This window comes from Dermacentor andersoni, chromosome 10 (assembly GCF_023375885.2).
Source record: "Dermacentor andersoni chromosome 10, qqDerAnde1_hic_scaffold, whole genome shotgun sequence".
Classification (NCBI taxonomy): Eukaryota; Metazoa; Arthropoda; class Arachnida; order Ixodida; family Ixodidae; genus Dermacentor; species Dermacentor andersoni.
This window is the reverse complement of record NC_092823.1, coordinates 110,122,612-110,138,330: the sequence shown is the minus strand read 5'-3', so window position 1 is coordinate 110,138,330 and position 15,719 is coordinate 110,122,612. Positions and strand designations below refer to the sequence as shown.

Genomic DNA, 15,719 nt, shown 5'->3' with positions numbered 1-15,719 from the left:
TGTGCCACCTATGTCATGCAAAGGTGATACAATGGGACGACAAAAGAAATATAACGTACTGCAAATATGTAGCAACATTTTAACGCATGCCTCAACATAGTGGAAATTTGATAAGTTTTTTAAAGCCTGTCAAAGCAGAACATTTACAATTAACTAGTAGCGCCACACAACACCCGTAACGAAAGTAGCGCGTGGTCCCGCGCATGGTGACGCCCGCGATAGGTCACGTGATCCATCTGTTGGCGCTTCTTTAAAATCGGCGGTCGTGTTGTGTTTAACGGACAACGGGACAGTAGCGGCATTGCAGTTGTTGCACAGGCTTCAGTGCTGCTGAATGTGCGGGGTTCACTGGACATAATCGATTCTCGCGCTGTGCCTTGGCTACGCTGGATGCGTCACTACATATAACCTGCGATGGCCGAGCGCGCAAGCGACGAGAACACAGAACCGTAAGCGTGCGACATTTCTATTCCACTTGTCCCCGATCACGTATAGTTAGTTTAGGAGAACCATTAACAGCTGCGCGCAAAAAAAAAAAAAAAGAAAAATAAAGCTCCGTTAGTTATGCTATCTGAGGCTTGCGCCAGAAGGTAGTGTGCATTGGTAATATTTTCTTTTCCGTTTCTTCTAGCGACGTCACTTCGCGGAGGTCACGCCGGCGTTCTTCGGTGAGTTGCTACAGTGACTTGTTTCGAAGGATATTTGACGGGCCCAGCCAGTGAAGGTTGTCGCCGATGTTGCCGAGAACTAGTCGCCTTGTTGTTTAAACGTTAACCCATTTCTTTATTGCTGTTTTTGTCTTGTGAAGCTCAAGGGTTTGTTGCACAAGCCATCGATGCGACTGCGCCGAAGATTGGCACTATACTGCTTTACTACAGTGCACCTTATTTACGGTCTGCTGCACGTGAATTTCGTGCAGTCGCGATCGTTTGCCTATAACGGACGTGCTCGTCAAGCACCGCAGTCTCCTGCGTAGCCATGTCCCGTCACAAGCTGTTTTAGTATATTCCCATCAGTCACTTCGTACACATTAGTGCACGCAGGTTGTTTTCGCCGGTTTTGCCCGGCAGCGGCAAGCAGAGCTAAGCGTAAATACAACTCCTTTCTTACCCGCTGTGGCTCATATGTTGATTACTTCACCACACGGCGATTTTGCTAAAGGCACTACAGTCGACTTCGGTTCGACATTTAGCTCACACTGGGACGTTCCGACTAGGAACCATACATTGGCTATGGAAGGAAAACTTTAGTTCGAACGAGAAAGCATGCCGCTTCGGTTATTTCGAACACAACCGCCGCCTCCTTATGCGTGCAGCGGTTATGAAGCTTCAAAACGTCAATTTAGCGGGCGGTGCTCGGGATTTTTCTTTCAGGGGCCGACGTTCCATCCACCCGTGAAGCCACTCGTTTCGTGTAGCCACGCCCACATATTCACCGGTTTGCTTCGTCCGTTCAGCATGGCGTCGCTTGTATTTGCTGCTGTTCGTTAATTTTACATTTTAGATACTTGACGAAGCCTCGCGGTTCCGCGAGGGTCGTATTAACCGGAGTCGACTCGCCGGCTATATGTTTCACGGCATGTTGGACGTGCTGCGTTCTGTCAGCAACAGCAAAATAATGCCCCTGCTTTTCTCATGACTGCTGCAGTCAATGTGTTCATGTACATTCGGCTGGCGATTTCATTCTTATACGAAAAAAATTGTTGCATGCCTGGTTTAGTCGCCTGGCTACGCCCACTGCAGGGCAAAGGCCTCTCCCATACTTCTCCCACTACCCCGGTCATGTGCTAATTGTGGCCATGTTGTCCCTGCAAGCTTCTTAATCTCGTCCGCCCACCTAACTTTCTGCCGCCCCCTGCTACGCTTCCCTTCTCTTGAAATCCAGTCCGTAACCCTTAATGACCATCGGTTATCTTCCCCTCCTTATTACATGTCCTGCCCATGCCCATTTCTTGATTTCAACTAAGATGTCATTAACTCATGTTCCCTCACCCAATCTGCTCTCTTCTTATACCTTAATGTCATCATTCTTTCCTTAGCTCGTTGCGTCGTCCTCAATATAAGTAGAACCCTTTTCGAAAGTCTATTTCATTACTCTGCACTTATGAGTGCCTCGCTAGAATGCACACAAAGCGCCTTCCTACCACCTTCACATTAAAAATGTTTTTGTCAGCAGTGTTGACAGTGTTATGCAATAAATGTTTGCAAATTTGACTCGCGTATCACAAGTCCGTCATAGTTCATGAATTAAAGGGCTATGTGCGCACTTCTAACCTGCACGGCAGCGGGAAACGTGGTGTACATGGGAAGTCCTGTTTGTATCCGCATTTACAGCACTAATGCCTGGACTGACGCTTTGTGTCAATTATAAACCACTCAAGTGATGAAAGGCAACACTTTCGTGTGTAGTTTTTGATAGCAGGACTGCAATTTTCTCCATTAGTTTGACCTTTCTGTGTCATATGAATTTAGGGGGGTCCAACCCAAAAAACAAGTGGGTATGTCAGACTTGACAGCAAATCTGTTAATGTTTAGCTGTGTTGTAGCGGGACTGTAGTAGTTGTCAAGCACAAGGTCGGACTTGACTCCTTGTTGCATCTGGATGGGCCCACATGAAGCAAATGAAGATATTTTTTTGGTTGAGGTTTTGGTGATGGTTAAGTCAAGTTTTGTGGATTGCATAACAGGAGAGACTAGAAACTGGGACAACATAACACGGGCACTGACTTAAAATGTTTAGTTTGAAGCCAACATTCGATCTGTTATTTTGAAGCCATTGCCTGTCCAATTGTCTTGTCTATATTATTCTCTCCTGCACTGCTGTGCCAACCGTGTACTTATACAAACCTGCTCAACTTCTCATTCTTGTGGATCTATTTTTCTTGTGGTCCATATATAGCCTGTTGGTAATTTTGTCCTGCTTTTGAAGTGGCTTTCTTTATGTGAATTTTATCCTTAGGGTTCACTTACGCCATTATCTTTGGCTCGTTTCTGACAGATCCTGAAGCCTGCCCGACCGATCCTTGAAAGTGTGGACTCAAACGTGGTGAGACCCTCGCTATATTAGTGTTAGTCAGTTTAGCGCTTTGTTATGACTTGCCATATGGAAGTGATTATTGGCAGAGGATGCCATGAGGAGTGCGTGTGGTGTGTTGTACTTTGGCAAGACTTAATATGGGGATTTAAGCCAATTTGCAAATTGCAGCTTGTGAGTGCATGACTCTAGTCTAGTTCGTTGTAACAATCGCTGCAGACTGAAAAAGTGATGCAAGCGGGACAGGCGCCTTGCCTATGAACAGGACAGTACATCTATGCTGTTCATGTTGCTTGTCCTGTTCGTGGTATTCATCATGTTTAACGTAAGGCCACTAGCCTAGCTTGGGGCTCCCCCGCTAGTCTAGTTGCTTGAAGGAACATAAAAGGCCAAGTGTATTTCGTGCTGTAAATCTTCATGTGTATGTTGATGTAAACCATTCTACACAAATCTCTGCTACTCCATAGTTACGAAGTGCCCGTCTAAGCAGCTTTTTAACAAACCAAATGCGACGAGACCTCTTATTCTCCAATTTGAAGAAATTTGCCAGGAATTAGGTATTCTAGACACACTGCCTGATGTTGCCCAGAGACCTGAACCACTGCCACCTTGGCACACCTTTCCCAGTGTAGGTGACTACACACTGACACAATTTCGTAAAAAGCAAACTCCACGTGAGCATATAATACAAGAATTTTCGGCGCTAGACGAAAAGTACAAAGAATACACAGCATTTTATGCTGACGGTTCTAAAACATCACTTTACGTCGAAAGTGCTGTAGTGCAAGATAAATGGGAAAAGGTAGTGAGGTTGCCTCAGTGCGCGTCAATTTTCTCAGCCGAATGTTATGCCATTTCGGTGCCTGTATCAAAAATAGTCGAGATGAACATTCAAAACAGCATTGTCTACACGGACTCGCTGAGTGCAATCACAGCACTGAAAGCCAGAAATGTAAGGGAACCTTTAATAGGAAATATAATCCATAACATAATAACTGCTCCAACACAAGGACACGAAATTAAGCTCTGTTGGATACCAAGCCATCACGGAATTAGAGGCAACGAGAGAGCTGACGTGTGTGCTGCTCAAGCCTGCCATAAAGATCTCAGTACTGTAAATATACCCTATGCAGATTGCATGAAGTTAGTAAAAAATAAGAAAAAAGAAAAATGGCAGTGTACATGGAATAGCGAAGAAAATAACAAACTACATTTAGTAAAACCTATTCTGGGAGAATAGAGATCATGCAGGCATCGGGAACGTTTTATAGAAGTAATTTTATGCCGCCTGCGCATCGGACACACACACCTAACACATAACTTTCTACTGACAAAACAAGACAAACCCTTATGTGAGAAATGTGGAGATGAACTCACTGTAAATCATTTTATTCTCGTGCACACAACTCGAACGGCGAAGGAAAAAATATTTTACTGTATTTTACAATGACCACATTCCCTTCCATCCCAGTCTACTTTTAAGAGATAACCCACTTGTAGGAACTTCATCTGTTTTTAGTTTTTTGAAAGACTCGGCGATCCTAAACGAAATATAATATATCACAGAAATACTAATTCTAAAAATTCTTACCCAGTTTTTTCACGCATGTTATGATACACCTCACCCATTTTCTCAGTCCTGAGAAGGCTGAGGTCTCCATTTGATTTGTTGGGCTCCTCAAAGTCCTTGTCCGGACAAGGACTTTCGCCGAGGATACCCAATTTTTGAAATAAATTATAACCATGTGTTTGGTGCATGATAGCCTGAGTTGCTTATGCGCCATAACCCAATACAATACAATACAAATATTTGCGATGTTTTGGGGGCGCTGGTGCACATGGGAATGCCATGTTACGATGCAAACTACAAAACCACCTGTGTACTTAGATTTAGGTGCACGTTAAAGAGCCCCACGTGGTCGGAATTAATCCGGAGTGCCCCACTACAGTGTACCAGTTAATCAGATCATAGTTTTAGCACGTAAAACTTGAGAATTTCATTACTTCACTTATCAGTCATTAAATGTATACCAACTGTTGCCGAGCTGGTCTCCATAACTTTTGCTGCAATGAAGCAAGTTTAGTACTGCATTGGTCACTTTCTCGCTTACGACAGCTGTTCTTTGCAGAAGTAATGCTTAGGACATCTCGCTGCACTTGTGTAGATATACTAAATTTTTGCCTCCAGTGTTCCTTTAAAACATTGTTTCGTTGGTTGTTCTTCGCATACTTGCCGACCTTCCCGTATTTTCCCATAAGCTTTATCTTTCGGGCTTGTACAACCTAGCAAGTCTTCCAATTGCGAAATACGAGAAATGCATCTGCTTGAAGTTAATTAGGACATCTTCCTGCAGCAGATGAAATTGGCAACAACAAAGTCGCTGCGATCAAAACACCACTGTGTCGTTTGTTAATCTCTGCTAATTTGAATTTGCTGCTACTTGGGTGCTGAGCAAAAAATTTTGGATCCTGCACCTAGATCGTCTTTCATAAGTGTGTATGTATCGGGGCACAAAAAAACTGGTTTTGCCACCTTCTTTCTGTTGCTGTTTCCACAGTATTCTTACAAATTTTGAAGTTCAATTTGACAGGTATTGTCAGTACCTGTATCCCTGTTGCCTTAGAGAAATAGTGCATAATTGTGGTGAACATGAATGGCTTGGTTTTGCCTTTCTCTGACTTGTGCTGAATCCCACGACTGTCTTATGGTTTCCAAGTAATTCGCATGTTTGGCAACATACCATGTGTTTTCGAGTGCTCTGCCCTTGTTGCACCCTAATGAATATGCAAATGGAAGATTTTTTTTGTATTTGTGTTCTTTCGAGTAGCAGCGTCCACACTTTGTTTGTGACAGACCCTTTTCATAACTGTAAGGCTAGCTTTCCTGCAAGACAGTTTGCCCAACTCGTTGTGGTGCAGTCGTTCAGCAAACAGCAAGTGCTGTTTGCTTGTCTGATGGCCTGGAAAGTGTAGATGCGGCCCTCGTGATGAAATCGTGTGCTTGAGATGAGGCCAGTCTGTCTTTACGTTCGAAGGTGAGAAAACTTGCATGTATAGCAACAAAACAAAAGGCCTAAACTCTTTGCAACAGAGTGTGTCTGCAAGTTCTGTGTGGCTTCCACTTGCTGTACATTCAGTGTCAAAAGTGTACCTGAGAAAGCATTAACATTTCGAGCAGTTTGTGACTATAGCCAGAGAAACTAAAACGCGCACTGTGAATATACCAATGCAGGCTGAAAATCTTAACACCAGTCTGTGGAAATGTTGCAGCTTTTTCTCTGCTCCTGTGGTCTGCAGGCTTTTGATGTTGGCTGTGCACATTGTGAAGCTTGGTCAGGCAACTCCTACTCGCGGAAGTTTGACGTCTTGGTGTTTACCCAATGCAAGTCTTCCTCTTTTCTACACATTGCAGACCGAGGACCTCACGGAGCGTCGCAGACTGTACAAACGCGTCAGTTTCTCAGAAACTCATCAGATCAAGTAAGTTCCTATGTGAGAGTTCACTAGAGCTTAATGGGACAGTTAAAGGGCAGAGGGGCAGAAATGCTACACGAGTTCAGACTGATGGAAGCATTTTTTCAAAACAGTTCTGATAACTTTCGCTGTAATAGTTTGATGATTGAAAGAGGACAACGAAGGTCAGTCTCGTCTTTTAGCTGTGCCAGCACTTTGGCACTGGTATTTCATATCCAAGCTGTTTGGAAACGTATTTTGAAATCACTCTCCGGCGCTTTGGAAAGCGCCGGAGAGTGATGCTGCCGACTTTTATCAATAAACAAAACTCATGGCATCACACCGAGCTTGTGCGGCAGCTTAAAGGGGTCCTAAACCACCCTTTCGGCTTGGTCAAAACACAGTTCGTAGATGGCGTGCGCTGCTGTGAACATGTTGGCGGAGCTCCCAAGCAGAGTGCGAAGTCGCCTTTCCCTCGAGTGCTTTTCAACAACAGCCTCCTGCTCACTCTTTTCGAGGCTGCCATATTTTGTCATCTAACAGATTCCCATACAGTTTTATTGGGCAATATGTGATGTCAATCAAGAAGGGTGTTTGGATCAATGCACTTCTTCCTACTGTTGCTGTGTATATTTATTGACTCTGTATAGTAAACAGGCCGAAGTAAGCAAAAATCTGCATTTTGAATTTCGATAATAATTGCCTACTTCTGAAAGTGCGACTGTCGTAATATCGTCTGCTAACTCTTGGCCCCACCGGCTGGCCGTAGGAATGAGCTTTGGCCGCGCTGCTTATTGGTGTCGTAGCCGTCGAGTCTCGCCAATTTCGATTGGCTTTAAGCACTCAACTAGCCATCAACCACGCAAAATGTAAAGCGTTTGCCAACTGATTTTTGAGAACCCATTATTTTATGGCGCAATGACGTGCTCGTCCTCGGAAGTGTTTATACCCACAGCGGCAACTTGGAAGGCCAGTAGAAATTTCGTAAGCAGAATTTCTCGATCTGAACAATCTCTGAAGAAATGGATTCCAGACACCAGCAACACTGAGAAGTGGGAGCGACGTCTATAGCCGGCCTTGCAAATTGGGTGGCTTTTGCACGAGTGCAACTTTCATTAACCATCTGCATTTTAATTTCTGCAGCCCTTCCGAAAATGAAATGCTGCTGTGATAAGTTGCTGTATCTGTGGCCGCTGCAAATCCTACTGCTAGTTAGTGGCAATGTGGTGCCCTCTTTTGGCTGGGGGCGTAAGTTTAGCTGCCCCACTATGGCCTTTGAGAACAGGCTACAACGCATGCCACTGGACCTCGGAGGCCACGGCATCAATTTTCTACTCGCCACTATAGATTTAGCTGTGTGTTGCAAGTTGCGGAAAAAATGTGTATAGAAAAGATGTGTTGTATTTCGCGGAACAAATGTGTATAGAAAAGATGTGTTGTATTTCCCTACTTTAAAAATGGACAAAGGAGCCGTGTACACAAATACCTCGCATGGGAGGGCATCCTATTTTTTTTTGTCATTGTTTTGCCCCATGGGAACGACAAAGGTCACTTCTTTGCAATTTGTTCTGAAGAATTAGATATGCAACTCCTCGTTTAATGACGCATAAGGCGCTCATTTCAGTCAATACGAAACAATCTTTTTCATCAGTGGGGCTGTTTTGATTTGTGTTCCGAACATTTGTCCGTCTCTTGCCAGCACGTGCTCACTCCTGGCTAGACAGCTTTGCAGACTTGCACATGCAGTGCCATAGCTCAATACGAAGGCAAGTTGGATGTGGCTGCTGTCCGTTGGTCAAACTGGTGCAGGACAAAGCCAGTCTGCACCACATGGCATGGCCAAACTGGAGTGCAAACACGTACTCCACCCCTTTTGTGCACACAGCTGTGTTTGCAGCTTAGCGTACATACTGCAGCTGCCATGGAGCGCTGAGACGAGCCCGCTCACTGCGGCTTGCTGAGCACAAGTGTGCTCAGGTGGTCATCTGTGGGTGACGAGGCTCGGGGCCCAAGCGTCAAAATGTGACAAATTGGTCATCTGCTTCCCGATTAGCACACTAAGGTGCCCTGCCTTCGTGGAAGAAGCTCATTACGTTGGTTATCCTTTCAATGCGAGTCACGAGTGCGGCATCCATAGCTTAGTCGATGTGTGTGCCGCCAATGTTTGCGCATGCGCTAAGAGGCTTGTTTGACCCTTGGAAATATGTGCGATTGTTGTAGACAGCGCGAAAGCAAATGGGCTACTCGCGTTTGGCACAAGGGCATCGTGCATAGCTATCTGCTAGACTCTACCACAGCAAAGGGATGAGGCACCGCGAGCTCAACCATGAGCTGATGGATAGCTTCCGAGTTCTGCACGCTGTAGGCACCCAAATTGGAAGTACTGGCATTCATGTGACTATCCAAATCGAATTTGAACTGTGTGCCACCGTGAGGTTCAGTAGGCCGAGCGCTGCAGGCACTGCCTTTCTCTGTCGTAGCACTTTGCAGTGCAAGGCGTTGAGGGAGTGGGAGCACTGTGATGGCTCTTCGATTGCCTGTAATGCTGCTTCTGCTGGATACACTGAAGCCCCTTTTGCTGAAGTGTTTCTGCAACAGTGCTAACTGCAAATGCATTTCGCAGGTTCAGGACCTCTCTGGCTTACGAAGTCCCTATTGTAAAATGCCATGGCAGCCACATTTTGAAGAGGCCGAAATGCGAAAACACCCGTGTACTTAGATTTGGGTACATGTTAAAGAACCCCAGGTGGTCCAAATTTCCGGAGTCCTCCACTACGGCATGCCTCATAATCTGAAAGTGGTTTTGGCATGTAAAACCCCATAATATTTTTTTAATAGTAAAATGGTAATTAAATAAATTAATTTCATGGTAAAATGGTACAGCTAAAATTTATCATAATTGTATTAGTTTCCCGATTACAAATATCTAGTTCATTGCTTCTTTTAGCAGCGACTGAATACTGCGTGTTAAATTGCAGCCCGTGGCAAACAGGGAACTGTTGTCAAAGTTGGTGTAATTGCTAAGTTTCTTCTGGTGTACCTGACAATTGAGGCGACTTGTCCCATTTTCATTTTGGTGATGCAGATAGTCAAGACAATATCAGAGTTGTCTCTTGAACGTTAAATCCTGGCTTAACACGGCTGCGAATGTACCACCTGTGAATGAGCTTCCCATTCGCCAAAACATAGGGTTAAAAAGAATGCACCACATTTGAGCATAAACACGCCTGCAGTTAAATTGGAAGGACTGTTTATATATGTCTGTATATATATATGTAAATGTATGCATGTACTATTTCTTTTAGGCAATGTAGCCCACGACGGTAAGTACATAGCACGCGATGCTTCGAAGGCTACCGAGACTGCTCCTGCTGCTCACTCTCGATCTAAACATAGGGTGTCCTAAGGAAATAAAGATTGGTTGTGCACCAAACACAATTCGATGCAAGATTGTCTTACTTTTATGTCTCAACATATGACGTAATTATTGCATGCGTGATGCAAGGCATTGTGGCGAGCGATTTCTGTGACCAGCAGCCTAGCAAACCACTAGCGTCTGTCTCTTGCTGGAATTGCAAAAGTGTGCAAATACTGCACGATCTGGCTTAACCTTCCGTCTGCACGTTGTATTTGAAACATGGAAAGTAGGTATCCTCTGGAAAGTGTCTCTGATGATAAGCAACTGTGCTGTACAACTCTAAGACCTGCATGACTGCACCACGTACGTAACTTCCACAGTGCTTTCTCTTGTGTGAAACTGAGCATACAGTGAGAGCCTAGTGCCAGCCTGCAGGGCTATCATTGAAATTGAACCGGCACATGGGGATTTGTCTTTGTTGCCTCTCGTATGAACACTCGAGGACAATTTGTCATCTGCCGCAGTAACTTGGCGGCTGTGGTGTTGAGCTGCCGAGGTCGCGGTTCGATCCCAGCTCCAGCGATCGTGTTACGATTGGGGCTAGATGCGGAAATGCTTTTGTGCTTAGATTTTAAGTGCGCGTTAAAGAACCCTGGATGGTCCAAATTAATCCAGTCTCCCCCACTACGGCATGCCTTGTAACTGGATCTTGGCTTTGGCACGGAATTTGAGTAATTCATTGTCATTTCGTTCTCTGGCAATGGTTAGTATCGTTTGACCTCTAGTAGTAGCAACTACTACTACTAAGTACTACTACTACTAAGGAGTAGTAGTAACTTTGTTGAGCAGTACGCAGGCACAAAAGGCTTTTAGAACATTGCAAAGAATATTCCCATTGCGAGTGTACCTGTCCAAATGTTGTCCACGAGAAAATGCAGCAGTTTCTTTGTTCATGGGAAATTACAACTGAAATGACTCTTAGTTACCCTTGAATTTAAAAGCATAACACAGTTGAGCCTAAAACAAAAAACGAAGTGCCACTAAAGTCATTCTAAATCTTGGAAGAAATCAATTCTGACCATGATTCTTGTAGCTAAGTCGTGGCAGTAATTCTAGTAATTTTATTATAGTATACTAAAATTCCTGTTATGAGAGCTGCCTTGTGCATCGTACAGTCAAGTGACAAGCCTATAATTGTTCAAATTTGTGCTTCCAGATTGTTCAAGACTGAACTATCTGGAGAACAGAGCTCCAGCTGTGGTGAGTTGATTTGCGCCAAGTATTCCTTGATGCACACATGTATATGCATCAACTAACCATATTTGCCCATATTAACCAATAGCCTCTTAGCATTGCTGAAGGGCGTAGTATGAGCCTATCTTTGCCAGGTAGAATTTGTATGGTGAAAACTCTAATTAGTGTTAAGATTCGCTGCATATCCTCAGCGGTCACTGGACGTTGTGTGTCGCATTCACAGATGCATGCACATTTCTGTGTATCGACACTGGTGCTGTCCAGAGCCTGTGAATGTCAATACATTCAAGGCCCCTGCACACTGTAGCAGGGGTGTTGAAAGCTGGCTTCTCCACAATAAGTTCTTGTTAGGGCAAGCCTCTCTTCCATTTTATGAGTGGTGCTTTGACGTATTACAATAAACATGTGCCTGTTACCGGTATTGGTATAACTGTGGCAGGGCTTTTTTTCTGAAGACATTTTGTTTTCATGGTGTTGAATGTAATTTTGCTTTAGTCTATAAAATGCTTTCTTGGGGCCTAAATTCTTCAAAAGATAACAAATTTTGCAAAATAAAAATAAAATCAAGGCAAGAGTCCTAAGGAAAGTACACGAAAGATATGAAAGGAATCTCTAGTTCCTAACAATTCGTAACAGCAGTTGTAATACAAAATGGAACATGGACAGCATGCTGTCGTGTAGTCACTGTTATGGTCTTTTTACAAATGGTGCATTCCTCATAAACCAATAGACCCTCTTCATAATTGTAGTGCCAGCTTTCTCGCGAGGCGATTTGCTGACGTAGTGATGGCATAGTCACTTTTGTAGACGGCCCATGCAAGCACTGTTTGGTTGTATTATGACACAGAAAATGTCATGTAGCTTGCAAGATGCACCCATGTGGAAGAGAAGCCCTAGCATGTGCAGCTCGCATGTCCCCATTTGAATGATGACTATACTCCCCAATGGTATGTGCATTGCACAGAAGTGCGTTTGCGATTTACAAAAGGGTGTTTTGCAACTGTAAAAGTAATGGCATATTTGAGATAGTGTGTCAGGCTGAGCTTCTGTTTATCGCTGACTTTTGTTCACATTTAGCCTCATTTCGATCGGGGGCAAAATGCAAAAACTTGCGTACTTAAGTTTAGGTGCACGTTAAAGAACTCCAGGTGCTCCAAATTTCCAAAGTCCCCCACTACGGCGTGCCTCATCTGATCGTGTTTGGCACGTAAAACCCCATAATTTACTTTTTTCACGCACTGCTCGAAGTCCGTGTTTGATGTGCTTTGTTTAGACTAACCTACCCGGTTTATTTTCGTTCTTGCCTTTTTCAGGGCACCAGGCTCAACATATTAAATTGCGTATGCTGTTTCTGCATGTTCTTGTCATAGTTGTGGTTAAATCGTTAGTGGAGCCACAATTCAGTTTGTTCCCTTGCTTTGTTACTGTGTTACGATACACATACTGCGAAAATTACATGAAATATTTTTTGCTTCATGCTATTCCTAGCAGCATCCTCCTTGTAAAGAATGCTGCTGCATTAATAGTGGTTGGTAGAGTACACGCCTCTAGGGTCTTACGTGCAAGGGTCCTGATGAGGCTGTAGTGCTATTGGCACCAACAAGTTTTAGTACTGTATATCATCCCTTTGTAACATGTCTTCTATGGTTTTGGCATGCTTCACAGCGACTGTTTTAGCCTTGCTGATACGATACAGCCATGTTACATCTATCCTTGGCGTGGATCAACCATTGAGTGCATCGTACCCTCTCTTGTCGCTCTCTGGCCATTTATGGCCCTTGCACCAAACCCCCCCCTCCCCCTCCGTTTGTCATAAATGGCATTGATGCCCAAATTTATTTTGCATATTCTGACATCACAAGCCTTGTAATTTGGCCTATGGGACCTTTTCAGCCCCATAAAATACTGGATGTCTTTGCAAAGACTGCCATGGAAGGCGAATAGACCACCAAAGCCGATCAGATGACTTCTGTTAATTCAGCCATGACGAGACTGATCTGATTGGTTAAGTTATTTAGTGGGTTGAATTAAGCAAGAAGCAGAAAGAAATTGCAAGATCTGATTCATTTGGTAGTATTTGCCCCAATTCTAGCTTATCCCTGAATAAAATTTGTTTTTTTTTTTTGAGAGTTTGAAGTAGAAAAGTAATGCAAAAATGACATTAGAGCACCTAAACAAAATAGAATTCAACCATGCATGTCACTTTTTAGCAAGAAAAACATAGCTTGCCTCTAATGCTGGCAATAAGAATTGGATGATAAGTGCACTTACCATTCACAGAATGGAAGTTTGTTTACTTTATGTCCATCATCATGACTGACACCATTTTATCCATAGCTCATTTGGTATTCTGCATTTATCAACTGGCTCTGCAGCAATCTCCAACGCGATTGTGGCTCATGTCTAGGCTAACAACTTTACCAGTTCGTCCTGCGACCCATGCACTTCTCCAGAATGCGAAGAACACGTGTCGTGACTCGTTGCCTCTAGCTTAACATGTAAAGTAACTTAGCGTTTGAATGTGCTTTCAGAAGCTTTTCAGCTCGTCATTGTCATGTTAGGTGAGAACTCCATCTGCCACCATTCACGGTTGCCATCTTGCGATGGTGATGACTCTGAGTAGACTGGCTCTGGCATGCCAATCTTGTGCGATCTCGCGGAATTGCACACTGCGCATTAGCAACAGTGCAAATTGCGTGCATGTAATCTTTCTGTACAAGCTGTTAAAATGCTCAAAATGTGCAGGAGACCCTTTGCTGCCCTGTCAGAAGCAGCATGCTTGTATTTATTTTGCATAGATCCGATTTTTTTTTTTTTTGTAGTGATGCCCATTAACAGGATCTTCACAGTTATTTAAAATTTTTTTTTTTTCAATGAAGGCCAATGTGCCACAGTGTGCTTGACATCAATCCGCAATGAAACCTGTATTGGAGTCCCAAATTATTGCTTTGAAATGGGGGAAACAAATCAATGACTAAAATAACTTGCATGCACCTTGCATGAACGAGCACATTCTGCGCAGCTTTTTAGCCGGTCATTCATGATTATTTATTGTATCATGTTTTACCCGCTTCAAGTTCTGGGTCAGCGAGGAGTTTATGCGGGTGCAGTGCTAAGGAGCAGCCAGCAACCCAGTCTGTGTTTGGGAACCCTAAAGTAGTTGCGTGCCCAGGGTACATGTTCTCGGCATTGTCACTTTTGGCATTGTCACTTTTGGCATTGTCACTTTCGGCATTCACTTTCGGTGCGTGCTTATTTGCTCGTTGAGCAAGCCTGGATGGGCTAATTGGCTGCTTGAACGCTACGTCACGCGAAGGCATCGCCGAAAGTGATTGTCCAAGAATACGTCCCCCGCAGCATTGGTGAGAACATGCTGGCAGTGTTGATGAATCTTATCTAAGAACAGCTATAGTAAACACCCTTTTACAAGGGTGTGAGAACTTTTGTGTGCAGCTTCGCCATCTCTTGATGTATGCCAACCTGCAACCAATACATCTGCAAAGGATTTCTTTTTTCTCTAATCTATATTAGCCTGTTTGTCAGGCGTAACTTTGAAGTATCTCTTGAACCTTGCTAGAACACTTTTGGCCCTGCTAAGGCAGTGCCTGGTTACTGCAGGCATAAATTTTTTTTTTTTTTCCATTTTTCACCTTCTGTATAGTAAAGCTGCTCGCTCTTTTTGTTGCAGAGAATGCACTGGAAGCTGGCTCGGCGACCACGGCCGGGTAAGTTGCTGCAGTGCAGGGCATGATGAGCTTTTCTGGGTTTGTGTGGAATTTTCGCATCTGCTCAACAAATGCGATTTCCACAACTTGGACCTCGATGAAACCAACTGGCCTTCATGGCAAACCTTACTGGTGGCCTATGTGCGAAATTCTCGTAATTTTAAAGGGACCCTGAAACGATTTTGACGATTTTCTACAAACGTACTGAGTCGTTAGAGTAGCTCCTTCTGATCATTAATTGACACATCTAAGTGCCCCACGTAAAGCGTGTAATTTATCATATCGTAAGGCTTCAAAAATGCGCATCGCTGCCGATCGCACCGCACTGCTCGGCGGAATTTTAAGCCGCCCCTACCCATATGATCGAAATCACCCATACGACGTCATAGGGGCGAGCTATCCGATTGGCTGACCAGGCCGCGTGATCGATAATTTTTCCAACTTTATGGTAAACAAATGATCTTCGTAATAGTTCGAATGTTAGTTAATTTGTTTTTATGAAAAGAAAGTAACATAAAGTGAATGCACAAGAACAATACTTCAGTACACTTAAGCACTTCCGGCACACAGCAAGTGTCGTCTGCTTGTGTTACAACGTACTCCATTTTGACCAGAGCTCCGCGGTCAGAGGCGGTCTTAGTCTTTTCGTGAGCACTATGATTCGACTTTGTTGCCTTGTGGACTGCAAACGTAGCGACTGGCAATATGTCAAGCTGCGACATCGTGTCCCTCTGCAAGGCAGCGTACGAGCGAACTGGCTGCTGCGTATCAGACTGTCGCTATCCGATCGGCGCTAGGATTTGCGCATTTGTGGCCGTCACTTTGCACCGGAAGATTACTAACGCAATAGCGTTTCGCGAGTCCGGTATTAGGGCAAACGCAAGCGCAAGGGGACA

At 44.1% G+C, this 15,719-nt stretch overlaps 1 protein-coding gene across 1 annotated transcript in view; it reads left to right on the top strand.

The window, feature by feature from the left end:
- Window positions 1-213: 213 nt before the first annotated feature.
- LOC126544647 (uncharacterized) overlaps window positions 214-15,719 on the top strand; it is a 37,750-nt gene continuing 22,244 nt past the window's right edge. Inside the window, exons 1-6 of the mRNA XM_050192091.3 lie at window positions 214-449; window positions 632-668; window positions 2,998-3,045; window positions 6,446-6,513; window positions 11,061-11,104; window positions 14,787-14,823. Of these exons, the coding sequence (XP_050048048.1) occupies window positions 415-449; window positions 632-668; window positions 2,998-3,045; window positions 6,446-6,513; window positions 11,061-11,104; window positions 14,787-14,823 (269 nt within the window). The 5' untranslated portion in view covers window positions 214-414. The remainder of the gene's footprint in view (window positions 450-631; window positions 669-2,997; window positions 3,046-6,445; window positions 6,514-11,060; window positions 11,105-14,786; window positions 14,824-15,719) is intronic.